General features: G+C 40.1%; 1 protein-coding gene and 1 long non-coding RNA gene across 4 annotated transcripts in view; one reads left to right on the top strand and one right to left on the bottom strand.

The window, feature by feature from the left end:
• The window catches only part of LGI1 (leucine rich glioma inactivated 1), a 38,889-nt gene extending 16,116 nt beyond the window's left edge, over positions 1-22,773 (bottom strand). Inside the window, exons 1-4 of one of the 3 annotated variants that reach the window (XM_025466576.3) lie at positions 22,258-22,773; positions 21,792-21,863; positions 2,630-2,701; positions 2,461-2,532 (exon numbers count right to left, since the gene is read on the bottom strand). In XM_025466576.3, the coding sequence (XP_025322361.1) occupies positions 2,461-2,532; positions 2,630-2,701; positions 21,792-21,863; positions 22,258-22,472 (431 nt within the window). In that variant the 5' untranslated portion in view covers positions 22,473-22,773. The remainder of the gene's footprint in view (positions 1-2,460; positions 2,533-2,629; positions 2,702-21,791; positions 21,864-22,257) is intronic. The other 2 variants (XM_049103035.1, XM_025466574.3) reach the window with 2 other exon arrangements.
• Positions 28-26,188, top strand: LOC112672090 (uncharacterized). Its single transcript, XR_003144029.3, has 5 exons — positions 28-937; positions 4,312-4,351; positions 18,813-22,764; positions 23,029-23,132; positions 24,026-26,188. It is a non-coding gene; the product is annotated as an uncharacterized LOC112672090 (long non-coding RNA).
• The last annotated feature ends 1,219 nt before the right edge of the window (positions 26,189-27,407 follow it).

Genomic DNA, 27,407 nt, shown 5'->3' with positions numbered 1-27,407 from the left:
AGGGAGGGAGGAAGGAGGAAATACATCTTGAATAGCATAATTAGAAAGGAGAACATAACTTGGGGACAAAGGCACTCAGTGAGAAAATATTTGTTTGTCTAATTCCTCTTGTCAGACTGAGCTCCTCCAGGTTGAAACTGGATCTTATTCATCTTTGTGTGGCACTCCCTAGAGACTATTTAGGATGAACCATATGGCATTGCATTTTTGTAGATCAAAAACAGTCTAATACTGGCAATGCCATATGAGTCAACCTAACTGTTAGATAAAGAGACCTAAGGGTCATATTCACTCAATTAACTTTAACCTGTTCCCTCCTAACACTTTCTTCCCACCTCTAGCACCTGGTCAGAGGGTTAGACTTCCCTTTCACTGTCTGACCTTTTAGATTCATGCTTCTCTCTTTGAAGACTGACTTTGGTGTTCCCTTGAGCTTGAAAATGTCTGGATACTAAGCACATGCTATACTAGTGTCTCCTTGTGATAAAAGGCCTCATTATGACCCAAATTTCAATTCCCATTTCATTTGATGGACCTAATAGGCTCCAGTTAAACAAAATAGATATTTTTCATTAGGGTGTTACATAAATTTTTTTCATTCTCCCTTGCTCCCCATTGCTCCCCTCTTTCCTTCTGTTTTCTCTTCCCCTTCTTTCCTCCCTTTCTCCCTCTCTCCTTTAACTCTTTTGTCTATCCTTTTTTCCTCTCTTCCATCCTTTCTTCCTTCTTTCCTCTTTTTCTTCTGTGTCAGGTAATCCTTTACACTGGAGAGAAGATACACCTGAATGGACCAATGGGAACAGCAAGGCTTATATCCCGAGTTCCCAGAGAGGACACCTGGATTTTACATATTTCCTTCAGCACTTTATGATGCTGAGCATCACACAGAAGCTATGTTGAATGGGATTTATGTGAATTAAGCAGCTCTCAAGTTGAGGTGATGACTCCCATTTCCCCTTCCATATATTTGTTTCTGTTTTTTTTTTTTTTTTAATTGTTTTCTAAACAATGGGGTTTGTCAGTGTTTGGCTCTCTGACAAAATGGCATAATGTTTATACCATACACAGCCTATTTTTGCATTGTGTTACATCATTGACATGTAGCATAGCATAGCAAATATTTTTTATTATAATGACTTTTTATTGAGGACTTGAAGAGCCTAATGATTTGAGCATAATACATCTGCCCATGCAAATCCAAACAGCAGTTGAGACAAGTTTGGTGAGAGGAAGTGTAATGGCTATGTGGTCATACTAGAACGTAGGTTCAAAAGGCAAGTATTTTTGTCTGCCTTGTTCCCTGCTGCATTCTGAGGCTTAGAACAATTGTCAGTGAGGTATTATGAGGGACATGTAAAAGTTAACAGAATGACATCGGGATCTTCTGCATCTATGTCTTAATATTAATGAGACACATATTAGGCACTTGAAAAATAGTCTTGAATGAATGAGTAGCCCTTGCAGTTCAACTGTTGAATTGATGTTATAATCCCATAACTATTCAGCTCACTCGTCATATATCCCCTCCAGGTCTCTGTTTTCTCATTTCTAAAATGGGGATTATTGTGTCTATCTGGCAGGATTGTTGAGAGGATTAAATGAAAATCCAAGTAAAGCAAATTGACTGACCTAATAGTAGGCACTTAATAAATCTTAGTGCCTTTTCTTCCCATGCCCTCTAGCTTCCTTCAAAGTGTGTGTGTGTGTGTGTGTGTGTGTGTGTGTGTGTAGGAGGTGAGAGAGGCTAGGAGAAATAAGTTATTTGGTTCATGTTTTTCAGGGCTTCCCAGCCTCAGCACTATGCCATTTCAGGGTGCAGATTCCATTTTTGTGGGGGCTGTCTTGTATATTGCAGGGTTTTTAGGAGAGCATCGCTGTCCTCTACCCACCAGATATCAGTTACAGCACTGAGTTCTGACAACTAAACTTGTCTCTAGATATTGATGAATGTTCCCTAAGAGGCACAATTGTCTCCTGTTAAGAACAACTATTGTAGCTCTAGTCATTCACTGAATAATTAAATATTTAATTTATAAACAAATTGTTCAGATATTGTGTAAACATAGCTGGTGTTTATAGTATATGTATAAATGTATATAAAGTCAGGGCTTACACAGAAAAAGAAAAACAGCACATATCAAATTAAGGTATATAGTCAACCCATAATTACCCATGAAGGGAGTAATGATGTAGATGATAAAAAAGTTATTTCAGTCACACAACTTTCCTGCATTAGGTTGTTTTCCTAATTATGGTTGGATTAGGCTAATCATATCAATAGTAATCAATTTCCTGAACCCACACTGGCTGATGACTGGGAGATATATGGCACGTGTGCATGGGGATAAATCATTCTTAAATCTTCATGGGCTACCTATGAAGTGGGCATTTGAACCACAGATTATCAAACTGCATTGTCCCTTAGTACGCTTAAAAAGTAAGAGCAACATTCATACTTACAGGTGGATTAAAGACTTTAGTCCCCGGAAAGTATGCCTTGAAATGGACTTGATGTTGTTGTTTTCTATGAATCTGCAATGGGTTATAATATTTGTTGTCAGACGGCTGTAGGAAACTGAGAACACTTGTCCTGAATCATTATGTCAAAAAAAAAAGTTTCTTTACTTACAAATACTCTAGATGTGGAAGACCAATAAAAGCATCATCACTTATCACATCAAAGGAGTTCGATGTGAATAATCTGCCCAGAAAAAGTACACAATGAAAATGGTTAACCTGACAGGGAAATGAGTGAGAGTTGTATATGAAAAAATGACTGGGTATCTGCCTTTTACAGTGTTATTTATTTAGGTAATCTTTGCAGCTTTTTTTTTTTTACCCCCAATTATCTCCTCATCGAATACACATTGGGAGAGGCTTTATGTCCCATTTCTCACAGTGATGGATGTCACCTACCTTGGGTAACATTTTGAGATACAATTCGACAAGTATGACAGTCAAAGCAGCCAAAGCAACATTTTGCACATTTTCACAACAAAGACACTAACAGAATCTTTCCCTCTTGCTACTAGAAACTACTGGAACATTGTATCTTCCAACAATGGTAACTCAGGGTGTTAAGCCTGGAAACCCTGGAAAAGTATCTCCATCAAAGCCTAGTTGTGCTTTGATATCTCATAGTAGATAAGCCATTGACACTGGCTCAATGAACATCAACTAACCTTAGAAAATAGAACAGGCTGAAGACGGGAAACAATGCAGCTTAGGAAAGGTCTTAGACCCATTTTATTACTAACTAGTTGAAAAGAACAGTTTCACTTGGACACATTTATTTGCAATTTCAAAATCCACAAGAATTTGTTTTGAAATTATTGATGAAAAGGAACATCAACTAGCAGTCCCAACGTCATGTTGAACAGTTTGGAAAAGTAGCCACTCTCTGAATGGGAGATTTAAAAGAGGTGATTGTAGGCCAAATAATACAGAGTTGGTTTTATTGTTTTGTTTTGTTTTGTTTGGTTTTTTTAGAGTATTAATTTATGAAATTCATTAGATAAAATGTTGATACAAGCTAAAAATAAGATTGTAAATGTACTGATGACAAATTTATAGTGGATTCAAGTGATGTTCAGTCTACATCTTAAGGTTCTTGTGTGGGGAGCCTCTTATTCCACTTATAACTATTATCCAATATGTGACCATGGTCATGGATCAGACCAGATGTTTGACATAACTTGACAATTCATGTCTCATACATGCCGTTTAACTGCACTATGTAAAGTCCAATATTCTCTGTTAGTAACCTTTTTGACTTTTGAAGTCTAGGGATTAAAAATAATTGCTACTAACCACGTTGGTGACTTTGCCTCTCTGTGCTGATGAACTAAGGAGATTAAAACTAAGAGACCTCACTTTCTGAACATTTATGAATAACTTATTTGATATCTGGGATTTCTTCCAAATAAGGGGAGGAGAAAGCAGTGGGTTAGAGATGAATTGAGCATGATTGATAATCTTTGAAGGTAAAAGATGGATACATGGAAGTGAATTTTGCTATTATCTCTACTTTGATATACGCTTGACATTTTCCATAAAAATGAGGTAAAACACAAACCAAACAAATAAAATTAGATGATCTGTTCCATTTCTTCTTAAGCTATCAATTCTGGAGTGATGTTGGATTCTCTATCCCTCCTCCTCCATCATAGCTTTATACTCAAATCATTCACTAGGCTCTGAAATGTCAACATTAATGAGTAATGATACATATTAGATACTTGTAGCTATTAAAACAAATTCAAAGATTTATGATTTCAGTCCAACTTTGGCCACTGTTTCTTCTTACTACAGGGTTCGGGAAAGCAACAAGATTTCCCAGCTTTACTCCAAGGTAAGCTAACATCCAAAGCCTTCCTTAAGTTTCAGATTTTTGTTTCATTCTGTACAGGCAGTATCAGGGATGGAGAGAATAGAATAAGGCAAAATAGATACAGAGAAATACCTCCCGTGCTCACTGGTTCACAAGCTGCCTCATGGTTGGACCAGCGATTTCAAAACTAGTATACCCAAGTTGCCAGAAGAAATAGCTTTCAGTACTAGTCCCCCTTATGTTGAAAGCAGATGCACAACAGAGCAGGAAATGGATATTAGTGGGCAGAACTTGCCCACACATGTCAGGGAAATAAAACAGAGAATTTCCACTAGAATTTGTATCTGCTTGTTCATTGCTTATCCCTAGCACCTGTGATACTGCCTGTCCCATAGTGGACACTGAACAAATATTTGTTAAACCAAAAGGAATTCACTTTACATTAAATTCTTGTCATTACTACATTACTAGATTGAATGTTCTTTATAGCAAGGGCTTACCCTTGTTTGCCTTTGTGTCCCCAGCCCTGAGCATAGTTCCTGGTTAAATAATGCTTGTTGAACCAGATTTCAAGGATCAAAATCTCTGGCTAAAGCTGAAACTACATGCAAAAATATGAATGAATCTCACAAACCTAAGTTGAGAGAAAGAAGCCAGAACACAATAAAGTATATCTTATATGATTTCATTTATATAAAGTAAAACAAAACAAAACAAACCAAAACAAAACAGTAAAACTCATCTATACTTGTTACCCTCAAGGGGTAGTGACTGGAAGGGAGCACAAAGGGAGGCTTTGGGGTAATGATTGTGCTCAGTTTCTTGACCTGGATGCTGGTTACAAAGGTGTTCACTTTATAAAAAATCATGGTGGTGGGGAGGAAGGATGACTAGACAGAGCCCAGAGGAATTTTAGGGCAGTGAAAATACTCTGTATGATACCATAATGATGGGTACATGTCATTAGACATTTGTCTAAACCTGTAGAATGCACAACACCAAGAGTTAACTTTAGTGTAAACTAGGGACCCTGGGCAATAATGTAGGTCATCGACTGTAAAGATGTCCCCACTCTGGTGGGGGATGTTGGTAATGGTGGAGGCTATGTACGTGGGAGGGTAGGGGGTATATGGGCCATCTCTGTGCCTTCTCCTCAATTTTGCTCTAAACCTAAAAATTGCTCTAAAAAAGTTGTCTTAAAAAATCATTGAGATAAACCCTTAGGATATGTGCACTTTTCATTATATATATTATATTTCAATAAAAAATTTCTTAATAAGAACTTTTAAAAAAATCCCTCTGGGTAAAGTAATAATGAATATTTTATTCTTTTGATTCTAAATTCAATTTTAGTTTCCTATGGACAAGGATTCTGTGGACAAAGATGTATAAAATTATACATACACGATAAAAATAGTTGAGCAGGGTATTTTATTGTCCTATGTGTACTTAAAAAGACTAAAAATCATATTCTATAAAGAGGGCAAAACAATGATCTTTGATTTTTAAGAACTTCTTGGAAGTATGTTTGATTTCAATACTACGATTTGTTATTGAGCCAAGAATCCCAGGGCTCCTGTTAAAAGGAAACTGTGCCACCCCCATACCATCTTTGCATACGACAGACCTGGAGAGGACCAAGGTTGGCCATGTTTCATAGCACATGACCTCTGTCCCTTTCCACAGGTTATTAGGGCAAGAAGGGCTCAGGTCTTCATCCAGAGGTGAATCCAGATCCTGAGGTGGGCAGTGAAAATACTCTGTATGATACCATAATGTAAAATACTCTGTAGGATACCATAATGTAAAATACTCTGTATGATACCATAAAGCTTTCCAAGGCCCAAATACCCTAGTTCAGAAAGGTGAGTCGGGCTATCTCTTCCTGGGGATTTGGGATCAGCAGAAATGGAACCAGCCAGCAGAGGAGCCAAAGGAGAAAGGATGCCTCAGGGTTGAGTTAGCTCCGTGGCAGGCAAAGCATGTGCAAGGCACACTCAAGAGAGAGCAGAATGTGGAAGAGGACTTGAAAAGGGAAGGGTATGTGAATGTTGGAGCAGGGGAGATGCCTAAGCCACTGCTTCTCAATCTTGGTTGCACTTGGAATGACCTGAGAAGCTTTAAAAATACTGATACCCAGTTCTAACCCTGAGGAGTTAAATTCTACATGTTGAGTGTGGCTTAGGCATGGGGATATTCAAAAGTTCCCCGGGTGACTCTTACATGCAGCCTGACTTTCCTTCTACGTCAGTTGCACAACCTTCCCTCCCCTTTACCTGTGGCAGCTGAGAAAGCAGTCTGCTTTTTGCAGCAAGTCTGGTTGAAGCAGTGGCTCTGGGATATAGAGGTGCTGTGGACTGTCCCGTCCCCAAAACTATATGCAGTAAGAGTCTGCAATAATGTGACTCAGATTTGACAACCATCTTCACAATAGCAGCATCATGGAAGGGTTGGTGGAGACCAATGTACTATATGAATGAACTTGTTATTCTGAGCCACAAATCAGAGATCTGAATCCCATAGCCTTGCCAAGCAATCATCCGGTGGATCTGTGCAGACAGTGTAGAGTTTGCCCTTTTTACCTTTGGTCCTGTGGGAACCTGTGAGGTCTCTGCCATTTCCACCAGGCATTTACCCCTAGCATTTTGGTGGAGGTGAACACAGGGATGTGCAATGACCTATCTGTACTTCAGCCCCAAAGGTGATGCACTTATATCTTTTAATTAGCACCCTCACAAATTCAGTAAGAAAAGGGACAATAGGAGGAATGAACTTTTTTTTCCCCTCTGCAACCAAGAGAGTATATGTTTCCTTACAAGAAGGAGATTTAGGAAGACTGTACATACCAACTGTTAATTCCAGGCAGGCAATAGTTCATTCTTTAAAGGATGGTTGTTGCCTTCATAATAGCCTATATTTCATGGGCTCCTGCTGGATTATTTTATTTGGTCTTTGGAAAAACTCTGTGAAAGTGGTAGAGGAGGTGTTAATATCTGCTTGATAGGAGGAAACTGAGGCTCAGAGGGCTGTTAACAGCTTTGCTTAAGGTCACGAGGCCCAAGAATCCTTGTCCAGTGCCCTATTGGCACACCCAAGACACCTTGTCCAATGCCCTATTGGCAAATCTCAGTATAGGATCACATTATAACTTAAGATCTACATTCTGGTAGACAATCTTAACAACACTGCTCAGCTCATAAGGATTTAAGAAATCTAATTAGATAATAATCCCCTTTTTAAAGGAACTAGATCAATTTAAGTAGTCTCAAAGTGACATAAGATCATTGAAACCTGTATTTTTTTTTCAAGTAAAGACTTTAAAAATTTTTAATGCACTTTGGTGTGTTTTGCACATGAATATGCTTATTATAGAAATTCTGCAAAAACACAGAAAGGCTTAAAGGAAAAGATAAAGATTGCATAATCATACTACCCAAAGATATTGATATGCATACACAATACATATATGAGATATACACATATATATTTATAAAATTGGGATAAAAATTGTTATGTTTTTCTGTCCTTTTTATGTACTTATTTTTTCATGAAAAATTTCTCATGACAATTAATTTTCAATAATATAATTTTATTTTTTAAGGATTTTATTTATTTATTGATGAGAGATGCAGAGAGATGCAGAGAGGGGCAGAGACATAGGCAGAGGGAGCTCCTGTGCCACAGCTCCCCTGCTGGGGAGCCTGATGTGGGACTCAAGCCCAGGACCCTGGGATCATGCCATGGGCCAAAGGCAGATGCTCAACCACTGAGCCACCCAGGTGCCCCTCGATAATATTATTTTAACAGATGATTAAGTTTTGTATAACTTTTTATTGTTGATTCCAATTTTTATTTTTATTTATTTTTTATTCCAATTTTTATTATTATAAACACTACTATAACCATTCTCATATACAAATACTTTTACCTATTTTATTACCACATCCTCATCAACATTTAGAATTACAAATTTTTTTAGAATTATAATTTTTGTTTCTTTTTCTACAAAATCATCTTTTGACCATTTTTGTTACTTTCTGAGCATTTTCTATATATTAAGAACATTACTGGTGCACCTTGGTGGCTCAGTGGTTGAGTGTCTGCCTTCGGCCCAGGACCCTGGGGTCCTGGGATCAAGTCCCACATCAGGCTGCCTGTGGGGAGCCTGCTTCTCCCTCTGCCTGTGTCTCTGCCTCTCTCTCTCTCTGTGACTATCATAAATAAATAAAAATTAAAAAAAAAAACAAAACAGAACAGTACTTATTCCTTTCTTATCTTTATTTGATAGGGTTTTTCCTTATAAATTATGATTTGTCTTTTCATTCATGATTTTTAACATATAGAAGTTTTACATTTTTAACAAAATATTGTATTGTATATTCTTCCTTTGCTTTTATTCTTAAAAATGCTCTTTCCTGTATAAAGATCAATGAAATAGTACCTACAACTACCCCCTTAAAACTTTTTTTAAAACAATTGACTCCTTGATCCATTTGGGACTTACTTTGATGTTTAATGTGAGGTGAGATACTGCCTCGATTCTTTCCTAAATACTCAAATTTACTTAAAATCTTTTGTTGAATAATTGATGCTTTCCCCACTTATGAGTAATGCTTCCTTCAAATGTCTGCTATTTTATTGGGTTTTTCCAAGAATCAAATCTTGGATTTATTTATTATTCCTACTGCTTCCTAATTTATTATTTTATCTGATACTTATTTTCTTAGGATATTGAGTTTAGTGTTCAATTCATATATTTTATTCTTTCTGATTTAAAATGAAAGTATTTAGAAATAAGACTTTACTCTCAAATAAGGCATCCAGTGAGTTTTGAAAGGTAATAATCTTTTTAAATTGTATATTTGATTTCCACAAGCATTTAGAATAATAGTCTTATAATTCCTGTCAATGATAGGTTGTTTTCTATTTTTGTTTTTGTTTTTAATTTTATTTATTTATTTGACATACAGAGAGGGGGAGAGAGAGAGAGAGAGAGAGAGAGAAGAAAACACAAGCAGGGGGAGGGTAGTGGGAGAGGGAGAAGCAGGCTTGCCGCTGAGCAAGGAGCCCAACATGGGGCTCAATCCCACAATCCTGAGATCATGACCTGAGTTGAAGGCAGATGCTTAACCAACTGAGCCACCCAGGTGCTCCAATGATAGTTTTTTTTTTTTTTAAGCTTTCATTATTTTATTGTTAATATTGCATTGGGAACAGAGGATGATATTTGAAAAATATCTGCTCACCTCGAGCTCTACTCCCTCTTTCTGGTGACTACATCTAACTACCTAGATGGGTGGGTCACATGTCTTCACAAGCAATAAATTAACACCAAGGCCATGAAGTTGTTAGGAGCTTCCCAGTTGAACTGAAAAGCTAGGACCAGAGCATTTAGTTCAAAAGGAGCAAAGAAGTGGGCAACAACGTTAGTGTGGAGCTCAGAGTCCTGAGGGAAACTGAGGTGGCAACAGAGAAGTAAAGAAATGAGCAGATCAGAAAATGCAAATCTAGCTACAGTGGAAGGTCAAATTTCAGGTTGCCCAATGCCCAGCCAAGAAGCCAGAAATGGGAGTCCAAGAGCAAAAGGCCCATGTGTCAATGAGCCTGAGGCTGATGGGCTGCTGAAGTAGTTTCCTGCCCTGGTTCCTCACTTTTCCAGCAGTGAAGGGGGAATCAGGAAGCTTGGGTCTTAATTCCCATGAATTGGTTGTAGATCCTCTGTATGGCCTTAAGATATTTATCAAATGAGGGGGCTAAACAAGATGATTTTTTTAGGTCGTTTCTAGCTTGAAATATGTATGAGTCTATGCTTGTAGCATTGTGGGCTTTATTCACGAAAGACTAAGCATGGGCTCTGCATGGGGAGCAGGTAGTGGTGTGAAGGCAGGTCTGCAGAGAGCTGAATGGCAGGAGTAACCCTACTGAGAAAATCTCCCCTTGTCTCAAACCAGACTGCTCATCTTGTCATGTGCCAGGGATCTCTAGCTCTAATGACACTTCTACATACTTCCTCTAGTCACCTGTGACATCTCAATCATCATCAGAATTGTCATTGACCCATGAGTGGTCTGCATGGTGTCTTCTAGCCCAGAGCAGATTCTCTTGGCTATGGAGGGGAGATGATTTAGGGGAATCTCCCATACACTCTCCTCTCAGTGAGGACTACTCTGGATTGAAGAAGAAAAGAGTGGGCAGCCCATACTTGTTTGCTTGTTTGGCACTTGGAGATGGCATTGATCAGATATAGAATGGAGAATCTGGTTTCTAAGTTTGTAACTGGCACTTACTATGTACATGGTACATAAAGTAGGTGAATCTGTTTCATCATCTGTCAAGATAGGAATTATGATAGCAACAAGACTTCCTGGGAGATTCTAAGAATTACATGAGATAATGTATATGAACATATCCCCAATGCTTCTGCCAAAGACTATCTAAGTAAAGAGCATAGACATAAAACATCAGAGCTGGAATAGCCATTAGATATAGTGAAGAACCTTAGTTTTACTGCTAGGGAAATTGAGATCTAGTGAGATTGTCATCTGTCCCAGAGAATTGTTATGGGCATTGTAGAGGGAATTAGGCAGCCATGGGTAGTGTGTAAAAACACAAAACTGCACAAATGCAGGCAAATATGTGATGTATATATGCATATACAGGTAAATAAGAGATCAAGCCATATAGGCCATGGGCTGCTAGATGAGCTAGTTAGGGGAACAGTGGGAGGGGTTTGACAACTTGTTTAGAGCTTACTGTGCTGAAATGAGTCAGCCCCTTTAGATATTAATATTCTCCTTTATCTAAAAGACTAGGGCTGGTTGAATGATAATTAATAATAGGCTGATGATTCACCTTAGTTAAATGCACAATTCTAAGGGTATGTGCCATGTGAATAATTTACATTTGCATATTTAAAAATATGCTTTTAAGATAGGAAAGCATTAAAATGGGAAGCATCACACGTGAGCACATTATGTCAGTTTTTGTTTTGTGGAGTTTTTTTGGCCTCTCATCTTTGAAAAACATTTTCAATGAAATTCAGCTGATCCTTAAGCACACTACCACCGAAATAGGAAAGTAGGAAATAACCCTACTTTAGCTTCACATAAATCTGGTGGGGGGTGAGGGGCAATCCAGAGAGACATAGTTCAATTCCTCTTTTTACAGGTGAGGAAACTGAGGTCTGCAGAAGTTAAGTGATTTACCCAAGGTCACATACATCTTTTATCAACAGCAGGCCAGGATTAGAATGTAGGTTTTAAATTTGCAGGGATCCCCTTGGGAGTATTCTTGGCATGCATACTAGCAAAGATCGGAGCATGGATCTATCTCTTTGCTCTTATAGTCTATTAACTCTTACACCAGGACAGTCAAACTTTCTAGGAGTTGGCATAACTAGTCTAGGAATTGGTATAACTAGTCAACAGCCCACCCTTCTGATGTTGTTTATAAATTCAGTCTGTATCGCTCTGGTCCTGAAGCACCAAGGAGAAGGGACTTAAATTTTATGGAATGCCTACACTGTGCCCAGTCTCATCTTCAGCAGTTTGCCATCTATGAACTCATTTTAATCTTAAAATAAACACTGTAATTTAGGTTTCATATTCTCTTAAAATATGAAGAAAATCAAGGTGAGAGAGGCAAAGTAATTTGAAACTTGAAATTGGCAAAGCTAGGATTCTGTGCTTTGACTGGTAATGGTCATGGGCTTTCAAAAAAGAAGGCCATGCTGCTTCTTTTTTGTCCCATCAGATTTGCCCAGTGTTTGCCGCAAATCTAGAACAGCCTTGCCGGATAGTTCCCAGAGTATATTCCCTGGAATTCAAGGCTTTCATAGGGTTGAGAGGTTTTACATGAACAAAAAACAGATAAATCTGGGGAAAGTACATAAGTAAAGATAAGTAAGGTTTTAAATTACATTAATCTTTTTATCCTTAAATAAATTGAGACTCTTCAAAAGGGTATGAAACACGCAGTTTCCCAATCTTATTGATCATGGGACCCTTTTTCATTGAGCTTTATGTAAACTGAATATGAACCATGGAACATACCAGGTAAATGCTGGATTAGGCATTTGGGAAATGGCTGTGAGGGAACATGCTCCAAACAAAAATAGTGAGAGTGTAAATGTAAGCTCAGGGGCATTTTTCCTGTTGAATATGCTGCAAGTGGTAATCTACTTCCTTAGAAAGAAGGAGCATCCACTGGGAGGTCCTCAAAGAAGCTATGTGTGCCAAGCTGCTTGACTAGGTAGACAGTGTGAGAGGGAGGCATGCTCCCAGATATCACACTCACACTAACAAAATTGAATTAACTCCTTATATGGAGATAGATATTTTAGTGTATCCTTTAAGATGGAATTCTTTGTACCTGCCTAAGCACTGCTGGCAAGCTTTTCTAGAAGAGGTGAGGTATAAATAATTAAGCTAATAAATAATATGAGTACCAAAGGCATAGATTCCCAATATCCTATGAGATGTTAAGAAAAGTGAAATGACATAAAATAATTCCAGAGGTTTTTTTTAAGCCAAAGTGCTTTGTGAGTAGCCAAGGTAGGGATAAAATGTGCAGTTTCTCAAATTTTTTTGGAGCACAGACCCGTTTCTTTCAGGATAACTGTTCCACAGGACACAAATTTAGAAAACATTGGTCTGAGGCATAACATTAAAGTATATAAGTCCTTTTTTGCTTGCTATTTTCCTCTCTCTCTCTTTTTTTTTTTTTTTCAAGCAAGGAGACCAGAGCTTACACATACAAATTAGAGTTGAATCCTAGGGAAACGAGATGTTCTTGCCAGTAATGCTACCACTCTTTCAAAGGGCTTTTGAAACTCCTTCTCATTAATTGTCTCCAGGAATCAGGACACATTCCCCTGAATACCCTCATTAATGGCAAAGGCTGTCCCTTTGAGAGGGGGTTGGATTTTGGGAACGGAACTATGCAAAGTCAAGCCCTGTGATTCATGTTCAAGAGGAAGTAGATAGAAGTAGTTAGAAGTGAGGATGTGGGGTTAAGCCCCAGATGTGCCACTTAGGAGGAGTGTGTCATTGAGGAGATTACCTAAAACTCTTCTATGACTCTGTGTTTCATCTGTGGGATGGAAGTAATTATACACCCTCATAGGGTTACTGTGATGATGAAGTAAAAAATGAGATCTATAAAGTGCTTAGTATCAGGCAATACAAAAATGACAAACGCCTCCTAACAAAACTGCCTGGTTTTATTGCATGGTTTGTAAACTGGCAGTGAAGACAGTTCTCAGAGAAGGATCTAGAAATGTTTAGCTATGGAAGCATAGTTAGGAGGAATCCATGACCTACCACAGGAGTTCTATATTGACTCCAGAGTTATTTGTACATATAAACTCTAGTCTGTTTACTTTTTTTTTTTTAAGGACTTATTGCTCTTTAATCACATTTTACATAGGCAAACACCTGCCATCTTGCCATGTAAATGGGCACAACAATTTCTTTCCAGTCCCTGCCCTTGGAAGGGATAATGAAATACTGTTTTATCATCATCCACCATGAGGAGGTCTTGGTAAATCCCAAGGGTTCTATTTGGAAAATTGAGAATCACATTATTATTTTAATAATGACTTTATGATAGCCAATTCCATATTATGAGGCTCTTTCATCTAATAATCCTATTTACTGGTTTGTTAAAATTGATCTAATAAATTCTATTTCTTTAACAAGACCACTTTCTATATTATATTAATTTAAAGTAACTCTATCTGTAGAATAGAATAGAATAGAATAGAATAGAATAGAATAGAATAGAATAGAACCTTTTTAAGCCAGGAAGACACCTTAGTTAATTAAATATATCCATCTCAAAATGTCAACTTGTTTTGTTTGGTTTTTATCCTTTTTAAGATCTGCTTCCAGATTTTTGCCTTCTCCTAAAAATTAGGAAAATATGGCTCCATATTCATGTACCATATTCTTATCAGCAATAACCAGCTGGAGCTGAGGATGTCATTTTTAGGCAAAGTATGTCTTCTCTGATTTACCTCAGTCACTACCACTGCCTATTGTCTTATATCCCACTGCTTCTTTTATTACCCTGTTACCCAACCCCTATTGGCATTTGAGTTTGAAAACCATAAATTAACTATCTCTGGTATTTTATACATATACAATCTGAGGCCCAGGGATATTTTGTGACCAACCCAAGTTCAGAAAGCCCATTAGTGGTTGAAATGGATTTGAAACTCATGTCTTCTAGTTCAGACCTCTTTTCATCCTACCACAGAACCACTCATCTGAAGACTGGTCAGTGCTAATAATTTTGAACAAAATCATGTTTTACAAAATGTGGTACCAGTTGTTTTTTCATGAGGAAGAAGTGAGAGGATTCTGCTTCTTCTCAGTCTTCTACCCCAGAAAGGTAAATGGTTCATGTTTTCTGTGAGAAGTATTTCAAGGAAAGATTTCTTATCAGGTTCTGATGGAGACCTATGGGTAGAACCACAACATTTTGAATCTAGGATCATAAGCATACCCAGCCCATACAATCAGATGCTAATCAGATATTGTGGTCGGTCAAATTAAACTGATTTTCAAAAACTGTAATAAAAACTAACGTTTATTATTGAGTTACAGGAACTGTGCCAAGCACTTTATATTTACTACTTCGTTTAATCCTTACTGTAATCCTGTGCAATAGGTACCATGGTTGTTCCCCATTTTTCAGATGCAGATAATGAGGCTTGATTCAACTTGCCTCAAATCATAGAACTACTAAGCAGCAGAGTGGTGATTGAGCCCATGTTTATTTGACCACAAAACCTGTGTCCTTTGCTATTTGCCACATTGCCAGCTCTCCAGGGTTAGCCATTTTCATATCACAGCTGTCAACATAAAGCCCCTGTAATCATTTCGTAGCCTATATCTCAACAGTTGGCAAAAGTCCTATCATCACCAATCAACTGAATATCATTTCAGACAAAATGAGAAAGTCTATCAAGACTACATTATGATAAAAAATGTAAAAAGAGACTACCTTATGATCCATTCAAATGCAGGCAATTATAATTTACCTTTTGAGGGATCACTGGCAGCTTGGAGCTGCCGTATCAGGGCAGGGAGGGAGACAGAGATGATAGTCATCTTTGTGTCCCTCACAAAGCCCAATGCTATGCCCATTGCACAGTAGAGTCCCAAAATGTTTTTACTGAAATGGGAGTCTTTTGCTCCTTTCATTTTGTTACTGCTTGCCACACTACGATGAATACCTACTTTTAGCTAAGCAAATATAAATAAGTCTAAAATGAAATTACCTTTCGGTTAGTGATTTTTTTTTTCATCTTAATACTGCTTACCCAACATTTCCCTTTGGATGTCTTGTCAGACTGAATAAAGGGGAATTTTACCCTTCACACACTTGATGCTCGTCAACCTCCAGAGTCAATAGAGAACCTGGGAGGCAAATATGATTTTTTTTTCAAATATTATTTTTTTATATGTCAAAGGCCAAAGGAAGTCCAAGCGGATAGAAGGGTGTTAGGCAAAGGGTCTAAGTAACGCTTTGGATGCTTTGCCTTTTTTTTTTTTTTTTTAAGATTTTATTTATTTATTTATGAGAGATAGAGAGAGAGAGAGAGAGAGAGAGGCAGAGACACAGGCAGAGGGAGAAGCAGGCTCCATGCAGGAAGCCCGACGTGGGACTCCAGGATCAGGCCCTGGGCTGAAGGTGGTGCTAAACCGCTGAGCCACCCGGGCTGCCCTATGCTTTGCCTTTTTAATTCTGGTACACTAGAAATCTCTGTTGAAGAAGTTTGACATCATAGCACCATGATTTTTTCCTTTTTTTTTTTTTGAAAGTATAATTTATGTGTACAAGCAATACACATGATACATAAGAGGGGATTGGGACAGCCCAGAAATGGGTGTGAAGAGATGAGGGAAAAGGCAGTAAGAGCGTGAAGAGGCACTGAAGAAGAGGGAGGTGTTTGCCATGCAAACTGCCATTTTTCCCTGGTCTCTCCTGGGGAAGAGGATGTGCCCGTGTCTCTCAGTCTGCCCTCTACTATTTTGTTCTGGTCCCAAAGGCAAGGTAGTTGCCTGACTAGACTCTGCCTGACCCATTCAAATTCAGTTTGAAATTCAGGCCTTCAGGAGGGAGGGTCCGAGTCCTCCAGGAACTGGAGCCTTAGACCTGGGGGCTCCCCCCATGATGCCCTGTTGTGTCCTGTCTCACACTTTCTAGGTTACCTGGGTCCCTAGGACAGATTGGGGAGCTTCTCTTTGGTTTGAGGGAGTACCACCCAACCACGACTCTCTTTGTTGGGTTAGTCCTTCGTTCCTAGGGAAGGAAGATGATTCCCAACATAAATGCCAGTATACAGGAGGTAGCTGAGTCGGTGAACAATATGTTTATTTTGAGACTGAACAGACTCTTTTCGCATTTTTTTTTTGGTTTAGTTCACTTTATAGACCTCCACGCAGTTAGTTCATGTGAAATCTGATAGGGTACACCAAACGTTAAAAAGAATGTGATTATCTACTGATAGAAAAGCAAGACTCTTTAATATAAAATTTGTGAAACTATGGATTGAATTCAACAAATATATGCTAGTCTAGGCTTGCAACATCCCAGCTCTTTTCTAGGACCTTGGCTATTGGTAACCCTCCATTGACGTCCAGAGACATGGGGCAGATAGAAACACAAATAGCTCTAGTGACAGGAAGAATTAGAGATATCTAAAAAGTCTATAGAGTTTGAAAGAACAGAGGTCAGGGAATAAGGTACTTCAGTTTGTTATGGCTAGGGTTTAGGGAGTGTTTGTGTGTACATGGGTGTGTGTGTGTTTGTGCATGGTGTCAATATTATGAGAGATGACCCCGGTCAAATAAGCAAATTCTTTTAATACCAACTCAGGCATTCAGACTTTTTCTGTTTCTGGGGAATCACTAAAAATTTCCAAGCACAAGAGTGACATGATGAGATCTGTGTTTTAGGAAGGTAACACTAATGGAGATAGGTATGATGGGCACCCAATACAGAAGTTCCCACAGCAGCCCATGAATCACTGATTGCAGCTTCAATTAGGGCCATGGCCTTGGGGTGAAGATGAGGTGGCAGGTTCTCATCCTGTTTGAGAGAGGATTTGTCTGGTTGCAAGTGGACAGTGAAGGAGAAGTGGCTGGTAACTCCCATTTCTTGCTTGAATAATTGAGAAGATGAAATACACTTTCAGAGAAAACATTGGTTGTATAGGGTTAATTTGCAGTCACAACAATTAAGTAATTAAAAAGTTTAAAAATCAGAGCTAGGGGTCATTAAGCAAATTTTAGACAAAACAATCTAGTTGCTGACTGAAATCTTTACTCCTTGTTCTATTGTAGGGGGCATTAGCTGGCCACAAACCAAAACATGCTCACCCATAATCAGCTAATAATTCCTCTAGCAGCCCTCTTAGCTTTTAGGTCTGGCTTGAGTAGTCATTAAAGAGTGCTGCATTTTTCTTATGCTTGTAATATGAGGAGGAATTTGAGAAAGGGGTTGATCACTGGAAAGGTGAGATAGGCCATGGATATTTTTTTCCTGGACAAATAATATTTTGAGGGACTACATGGTAAAACCTTCATAAAGATGAACTCATTATCTTGTTCATGGTATTTGCTTTTTCCTTTTTTAATTTTTTACTTCTTATGAACTATGTACTTGTGTCTTGATTGTGGATTATTAAATAGTGATTTTTTTTCCCCCAGAAGGATCAATTCTATTGCTTCAAACAAAACCAAATATTACTGGATTAAAGAGAATTTTCTTCTGACCACACTGAGTTCTTATATACATGGAATTTTTTTTTTGAGCACTATACAAAAATCAACCCTGTAATTTGTTCCCTGCAAATAGAACTCTTGCAAGAGTCAGAGGGATTTCGTTTATTAAAAATTTTATGAACAAATGGCAATGTGGCCACATTTTATACTATTCAGTTAGAATTTTACTTCTGCAAAGAGCTTTTATCATTGGGGATTTCAGTCTGTAGTTGAGAAGAACAGGGTTTTAATGTGTGAAAACACATTTCTGTAAATTGCATTCACTACAAGCATAGTTCCCCACTGCTAAAAGCAAACCCAAATGAATAATCATTCTCATTGGTTATGTTTCACACCTGGCTCTATGGAAACCATGAATGAAATTGCATTTGCTCGGGCAAAGTTTTGTTATTGTGGCTGCTTAAAACAAGAAATAAGATATTTTTAAAACATTTTGTACAGCTAGGGACACCTGGGTGGCTCAGCGGTTGAGCGTCTGCCTTCAGCTCAGGGTAGGATCCCGGAGTTCCAAGATCAAGTCCCACATCGGGCTCCCTGCAGGGAGCCTACTCCTCCCTCTGCCTGTGTCTCTGCCTTCTCTCTGTGTGTCTCTCATGAATAAATAAATAAAATCTTTAAAAAAGTTTTTTGTACAACTAATTTGATGAATTTTTACTAGATAATTCTTTTTCTTCCTCTCCTCTCTACAGAGTGTGGGCTTTTGTTCTTTTTGCTCTCTGACACACGTCAGCCACGGCCTACCAGGATCTTTTCTCCCAAAACACTGAATGTAACTTAAGGAGGCACTGCGCCTGTTTTCCTCAGTACCCCAGGCTGACATTTCAAAAAGTACTTCTCATCATGCTTCTGCAGAAGGTCTGAAAAAGCATTTGGGGCCTTAACAAAATCATCAGATTGTCAGCATGGATGGTGGGAATGGGTCATTTCTTTTCCCTTTCCAACAACAGAGCAAGAAACCAACTGCCTTTGCACATCAAACAAGCAGAATCAAGTCTGAAGTTCATCTCTTCACAGGATTTGACAGGTCAGTTTGGTAATCCATGGTCATAAATGCTATTAGAATTCATTGCAAACCACAAGAAATGGCTGGTGTGATCCAGGCCTCATCTCACGGCAAAAGTCAGGCAAAGGCAAATTCAGACCCCTTCGTCTTCATGTGCCAGGGGGTGGGGGTTGGCAACCCATGTGGGGTTTTCAGGGCATTGGATGGCCCTGCCCCACAGAAGAACTCTTCTCGTCTGTGAACCATCTATTCCCATCAATGTTATGATTATGGCACAATTCATGTTTGGAGTCTTATGATTTATTTCCTTCTCAGTGAAAATGAGCTTATTAGACCCTCTCCTCAGGAGAAGGAGGAAGCAAAGACCATTGGGCAGGAAGAATGGGAAACAAAATCATTAGGAAACAAGGTGCTGAGATCGGAGACAAACTTTGACACCTGACACTTTTGCATAAGATCTGCCCCGGCACAAATCTGCATGTTGAGGTTAGCCAATGTGAGTTAAGCAAGGACAAACAGGGCAAGAATTACTCGCCCTTTTGTTATTTCTGAAACCTGAACTGCTTTTAGAAATAAAGGCTGGAATGTTCCATAGGAACTCAGAGCATGGGACACAGGGGCATGGCACACACTCCGTGTGGGCTATTTAAAACCAGTTCCTTGGCTTCCCTCTGTGATTCTAAATACGTGTAATCACATTACCCCGCAGCAGCCGGTAACTATTCCTATACCACTGTCCAGCATCTGCGCTTGTGAGACTGGTCCATCACTGTAAAAAAAAAAAAAAAAAAAAAAACAAACAAACCAAGTAGACGTGTTCTAACTGATTGGGTGTTGCTCAAGCCAGGTTTTCTGTCACAGCTAACATCTACTTACTGTTGGAATATTAGTATGTATTGACTGATGCCTCTTCTTGAATTTTAAGGACTCATCTATTTAACTATCCTGGGGAGAAAGAAGTGCCTTAGCTCCTGAAAAGGATGCCTTTTAAACGAGCCATTTGTTTATTTAATAAGTGGACAACATAAGCACAGTTATCACTTTTCCAGATACAACCAATTTTTATGCTGCGGAAGGATCCCAGCATTGGAGACTTTGCCTCTTTATGTGCTAAAGACTCTTTTTTTGGATTTGTTTGATGTGCTAACAATTCCCCTAATCATACCACTAGACCTCAATAAGATCAATCCCTTAAGAATATTCTACTCAACTGTATATCACCCCCAGACATTAGCTAGTAGAAAGACATTAGCCAACATTGTTACATAATGTCTGGACACCTGGTCAGGTTTATGATTTCAATGAAATAGGCCAGTTTTGGAATTTCATACAGATAAAACAACAGATTAATGGACTCAATAGAATTTGTTTTTAGCTTTTCAACTTTACGTACAAATTAAAAACCTATCTTTCATAAAATGTGTAACCATTTGTCATACCTGACACCAAGCATTTTATCTACTTAAATCTTATTTATCTCTGAAAACAACCCTTCAATGTACTATCACCTCCATTTTACAGATGAGGAGACTGAGGCTCAGAGGGACTTAGTCATTTGCACAAGTTTTTATGTCTAGTTTCTAGTGAGTGGTGAGGATAGATTTACACAGGTCTCTCCAATTTCAAACCATGCTGTATGTCTCTGTATATATAACCTCGAACAGCCAAAATGGCCAATTAGGGCAAAAAAACAAAAACAAAAACAAAACAAACTACAACCAACCAAAAAACCCCAAACAAAAAATAAGCAAGTAAGAAACTTGGGTCCTGAATCATGCAGTTCAGATAATGAAAGCTCAGTTGATCAACAATTGGCTAATTTCCTCCTGGAACCATGTCACTACAACTCTAATCTGTCGCCTGACACCTGAGTCCTGGAGGGGGGAACTTCTTGACCCTCACGTGGTCCAGCTCTAAGAACTAGCACTCCAATGGCCAAACATTACACATCAGAACAAATTATACATGTGATATTGTGCCTGTGGAGAAATCCGATTTCTTAGTTAAATATTGTTTTTTGACTATTTTGAGACATAGCTGGAATATGTGGTTCCCTCGTGGCTAACTCAAAACACACAGCAAAGACTAATCCTTTGCACTATCCTATATTAATATTTTCTTTCCCTCCTTGTAAGGGGACCAGTTATAAATTATGGGAGATCAGAAAACAGCCTCACGAGAGTTAATATATTAAGGAGTTACCTAGAAAGAACCCGGATTTGTTTTTCCCCACATGGTAAATCATACAGAGTAGCAGCCTGCCCCAGATCCCCGGGAGACAACATCTTGAGCGCATATGTTATGCAGGGTTCTGTATCGACTAATTCAAAAACTCCAGGGCAAAATAAGCAAAGTTCCCAAGTCAAAAATGAAAGTAAAATAGTGGCATGGAATGGGGATCATTGTTGCAAACATTCCAACAACTTCATAAATAGCCATTAAAGTAGACAGCATTACAGGTTAGCAAATTTACCATTGCAAGAATCAACCTGCACTGTCCGTGTCAAGTCGCAAACAAACCCAGCTACCTCTGACTTTACTAATCATCTTTTTCTTTCCAGAAATACAATCACATTTGACAAAATTAATATTGAGATCGTTTTACTAGAGGGCTTATCCAAATATATGCTATATTAAAAATAGTCATGATATAAATATTTCTCACAAGAGCTGCAGCGATGGTGTGAATAAAAAACTCCCTTCTGAGATTTCAGTAAAACCAGATCTCACAAAGGATCTGAAAGAAAACAAACAAAAAACAAACAGACGTACACAAAGAGACACACACACAGAACAAACCTTATGTTAATCTGGTTTAGCAAAACAGTCACTATTTCGACACTATTTTATGAAGTACGATACTGTTCCTTCCCAGATGAAGTAGGAGAGATGAATCTGCTACAGGTTTCTCATAATAATGGTCAGGGGTGGGGGGCATCTAAGCATGTTCCATAGCAGCTAATCAAAATCCAAATTTCCAAATGCAGCAAAATGTTAGCACTGTCAAATGGCCAAGCACGCAAGAGGAATCTCTCTCTCCATGCCCTCCTACTGATACATACAAAGCCCCAAATACATCAGCTGGAATTTTTAAATCGTAAATTAGATATCAAAATGCTTACGGGCCTTACAATGAGATAACATCAGGAGGAACGGTGCGTGGAATGGATCTGGCATTCTCACATAAAGCATTATCTTTGGTACAAGTACACACGGCAGGGCATTTTGGCTTCGCTGGTTTCTTCCCCTCAGTCAGCAAAAGCGCAGATAAGAGACATAGGAAATAAGCAATTCTTTTCAGGGGGATGCAGGCATTTCCCATCCTTTGGCTTCTCTCTGATTCCATGCAGTCGAAAAAATATCCCCGAACATGAACAGGGCTTCTGGAATTCAGCTGGTGATTGTCTTGCTCTGAGACCAGGTCACACAGGAGTCCACCCTTTTCCTCTGCCTCTGTATCTCTGCTTTTCAAAACGGGGACCTGCAGCTGATTCGTGAGCTGCTCTTGGCTCCAGCAACGCACTGCTCGGGAAGAGACCTGTGAGGTGCTGGCGATGGGAGGGACCCAAGTGCTGGAGGAGAGAGCCGACTTGCATCACCACGAGAACGCGGCGCGCAGACCAGCCTTCGAAGGCAAAGTGAAGTGATGTAACAGAAAATAAACAGCCCTTTGCCTTGCACCGGGAGGCCCTTTAATTGTTACCAAAAATAGGAGCGCTTTATGTCCTATTAGTGAGTGGGTGGGCGGGCGGGGGGGAGCAGTCATCGTGTGTCAGGTCTGGGCAGTCTCAGAAACCCCTGGGAATTTGCTGTGCATGTAGCAAAGGACCGAGTCAGAAAAACTCGCTTCTGAGCCAGCCCCGGCTGGAAAAATGAAGTTAAATGAAACTCTCCCTCTGCAGCATTTGGCTAAAACCTTGGTATTTCGTGCTGAATCCACCTGATCGGTGCCATCGTTGAAAGACAAATAGGAGCACATGGAGAAGGGGACTTGCAGGGAATGAATGTGAGTAAATACTTTGCTGACACTTACCAACTCTTACGAATTATTGCTTTTCATCCCCCTCCCCCCATGGGTAAGCCATCTCCTCCTTCCGTGATGAGGGAGGAAATGGGAATGTAGACTGCCTCTGTGCATAATCCACCCTCTTCATTTCTCACACTCCCTTCCCTAGCGTAGGACCAGAAGCCTGAAGGAGCTCCCTGCCAGCAGGAGGCAGCCAACTTTGGCTCTTTGGGGCCCTGTACAGGGCCTGGTTTAGCCCTGGAGGCTCAGACAGGGTGGGGAAAGCCCTGGACTAAAGAGTCGGGGCCCTGGCTTTGAGGTCCCAGTTCTGCCACAAACCAGCCACTGTTATCCTTGCATCTGTTACCCTGTCTGTGAAATGGGAATGGTAGCATAGATGTCCCATAATATTATGAATATTACATCAAAATGGTAGGCTATGTCACTGCCATATTTGATGGGAAACAGAATGTACCTTTGGGATAGAAACGTATTCAAAGAAGAATAAAACAGACCTTGACACTGGGGCACAGTGGTAGAGTCCAAGAGGGTGGGAAGACCTGTAGCTCGGAGGACAAGGAGGAGAATAGACCCTTGGTCCTCTTACCATCTCTCAAGCTGGCACAGCCGGCTAGGGGATGTCAGTCCTTTCTCTCGTTCGGCTTCTTAGACTGAAAGCAGTAAAGGACTGTTCCAGCATATGTGTGATTATGACCTAAACTCCTCCTCCACAGGAGCTTGATGCATTGGCAGTCCACCCCTGCCCTCCCAACACACACCCCACGCTCCCTGCAATCCCTTGTTTCATCTCAATAAGCTCTGGAGGTGGAGGGAGGGGGGCGGTGGCAGGCATGTTCATTCTTGTATCTGATTACTGTCTGTTGACCCAGCAGGCTGTAAGCTTCTGGAGGATAGAGACCCTGAAGTGAATCCAGTGCCTGGATGGCGTGGTGCACACAGTGGGCAAACAGTGTGCCTTGTAGAGCAACAATGGAGCCTGTAGGCTATTCGTGACCAGAACTTGCTCATCCAAAGAAACTTCACATCACATCTCCCAGTTAGAATACAGGACTTTGATTTCATCAAGGGGGTCAGAGGACAGTTCTCTGAAGTGATGATTGAGCTGAGTTCTCAGATAAAGGGAAATGAAAGAGAGAGCAGGAACCTTCCAGGTGGGGCAAATAGACACACAAGGGCCTGGCCTCAACCCTGAGGACAGTGTTTTAGGCAATGAGTGATATAATCTGTTGTATTTTGACAAAAAAGGAAAAAAACCTCAATCTAAGAGAAGTAATGATTTTAGAATAAGTTCTACTAATGTTTCACTGCCAGAGTCTTTGTGGAGAGAGGATTGATAGTGTTTTTATTTTTATTTAAATTTTTATTTATTTATGATAGTCAGAGAGAGAGGGAGGGGTAGAGACACAGGCAGAGGGAGAAGCAGGCTCCATGCACCGGGAGCCCGATGTGGGATTCGATCCCGGGTCTCCAGGATCGGGCCCTGGGCCAAAGGCAGGCGCCCAACCGCTGCACCACCCAGGGATCTCCTGATAGTGTTTTTAGAAACCGTGACCCACAGGCAAGCCCCACTTGAAATGGTAAAAGTGTCACTTAAAAGTGGGCTGCAAGCCAGATTTCTGTAAATTGAATCCCGTTTCAAGTGCACAGTGGAAACTTGCTCCATAAAATAATTACGTGGTAAAAATTTTATAGAGGATTGTTTTTATTCTAACCATCCATTCCCTAACTTACCTGACTTTTAAATGATGCATTTTGTACGTATAAAATAAAGATCCCAAGAACTTTCGGGGACCTCAGAATTCTCAGATCCAATCCCCAAAATGTTACAGATGGGGAAAGTGAATTCCTGAGAGGTCATACAGATGATCGGGAGCAGAGCTGCCACTGTGTATGGGGTGACATTCTCACAGATACTTGGTTAAACAGATAATTCACTCCCTATGTTTCACTTTCAAATGTATCAAATTATCAAGATTGCTTGATCAGCCCTTGGCTTTGCACTCCGTAGACTGGTCAAAGAAAATGTGACCAGTCTTTCATCTATGACTTGACTAAGCCAGAAGGGCAAATGAATGAGGGAAAGAAATCATATCCATAACTTCACTTTGCAGCTGTATTTATCTGGTGGCTCAGTTTGTCCGTTCAAGTGGAAAAAGGACCATGGGGAGGGGAGTGGGGGACTCTAAGGACAAATTACAATGGGCATTCTGAAAAGACAGTAACTTTTTCTTTTTCTATGGCATTTAAAACCCAGACTTGAATTCCCTATTGAATTAAAACACCCACTAACCCACGAAGATCAGGCAAAATTTTAACCGTGTAATGTGGAATGCTGATGGCTTTTTCAGGGAGGAGAAACTGCCAGGCTCCAGAATTGGATCTGAGGAGGGGCCTGGGAAGAGCAGTTTGCCATATTGAAGTCTTGAGGGACCTGGAGAGGGGACTCTTAGTGCTGATGAGACTTCCCTTCCCCACAACTCCTCCTCCTCCAGGAAGCCCTGGGAGGGCACAGAGAGGACGTGGGAGTTGGGAGGGTGGAAGCTTAGGGGCTTCCACCAAACTGGAAACCTTTAGATAAGGTTTGACAACCTGTGGATCACAGTGGGGGCCCTTGAGAGAGTGGCCTAGAAAGGACCAAAGAGAGCTGGAAGGAGGCCCAGGGAGGCTGTGAGGCTTGGCTGCAGAAGGGTGGATGCACAGGCCCAGCTGTAGAGGAGTAGCCGAGTGGGTCCAGGGCTGGCTCTGTGCTTTGCCAGCCATGTGACCGCAGTCTACAATGTAACCTTTCTAAGCCTTGGTTTTCTCCTCTGTATCATGAGTATAATAGTAATACATGTCACATAGAATTGTTGACAGAATTAAATGTATCTAAAGTGTTAACCTGGGATCTGATACTGGGGAAGATTTGTTAATCATCATCATCATCACTGCAACAAGACTTGAACTCCGAACATGTGACTCTTGATACCTGGGAAGCAAAGCTCTCAAATAAAAATGGGTTTCTCTTAAGTCTGTATTCACTCTAGGGAGCAGGCACTTCTGGGCAAGATGACAGTCTGTGGCCTTGCCAAGAGTCTATTTGCATAAAGCAACCAAGGATCCTCCTGAGAAAGAAAGAACTCACCAGTCTGGGTGAGAGTGAGAACACCCAAGCTCAGTCCAAGGACAAGATCCAGAGCTGGAGAAAAAGAAGGTGGGTATGGACACAGGATGGAGATTGTTGTCAGCCTGTTGCCCTTGAACATGCCTTGAACATGTTAGAAGGGGTGAAAAGAATCTACTTTGGGATCCCTGTGACAAAAGGGATTTTTTTTCTAGTTTAGTGGATATCAGGGCATTGCACGTGGGTGCTAGGAGGAACTGCACACAGCCTTGTGGCACTGGAGCTGCTGTGGAGATACAACAGCATCCCCGTCCAAGCCCATGACTCACTCACACATCACCAAAGTCACTGGGTTTTCCACCAGGAGCAGCTCAACATTAGTGGCCCAGCAGCAGTGACAGCCACATCGAAGAGTTGGCAAATGATGCCAGCAGGGAGCCAGAGCATGAGAGGAGGGACACGAGGACCTGGCCTGTGTTTGGGTACACATGTGTGATGTTCTCTGGGCATCCTCAGAAACTGGACTGGGGCTTCGTGGAGGAGCTGGAGATTCTGGGGGAGCTGATGAAAGCAAAGCGAGAGAGGAACAGCCTGTGCTGGTTCTGATCCCAGCTCTCCCCTCAAGCTGGCGTGGCCTAGGAAACACGCATTATGCAAGTAAACAAATCATTATTACGAGCCTTAAAAGCTCTAGCTTGGCCCTGCCTCCTTTTACAAACACTCACACATGCAAACGGGTATCAGCTCTTCTTTGCATGTGCCCGTGGGGGGAGAGCTTTGATGTAAAATGTTTCTTACTATCAGTATATGACTGAAAAAAAGAAAAAAAAAAAAAAGAAAGAAAGAAAGTAAAAGAAAATACTTCATTAGAGAATGCAAAAGATCTTCACCCACCCCAGGAGTCTGTGAAATGGCAGAGAAATGTTGAACACAATTCCAAAAAATTTCACTCACTGATTGAGGGGCCTGGGTAGATTGGTTGGAATATCATTTCTGTTATTAACTAGCTGTGTGACCTTGGGCAAGCTGCTTAGCTTCTCTGTGCCTCATTTTCTACATTGCTAAAGTAGCAGTAATACCATCTTTGCATTGTTGATATTAAGATTAGTGATAATACATGTGGAAGACATGTCACAAAGAAGGCATTCAGC

Source organism: Canis lupus, chromosome 28 (assembly GCF_003254725.2).
Source record: "Canis lupus dingo isolate Sandy chromosome 28, ASM325472v2, whole genome shotgun sequence".
NCBI lineage: Eukaryota > Metazoa > Chordata > Mammalia > Carnivora > Canidae > Canis > Canis lupus.
Note: the sequence above shows the minus strand (reverse complement) of the source record. Positions and strands in the feature narration are given on the sequence as shown.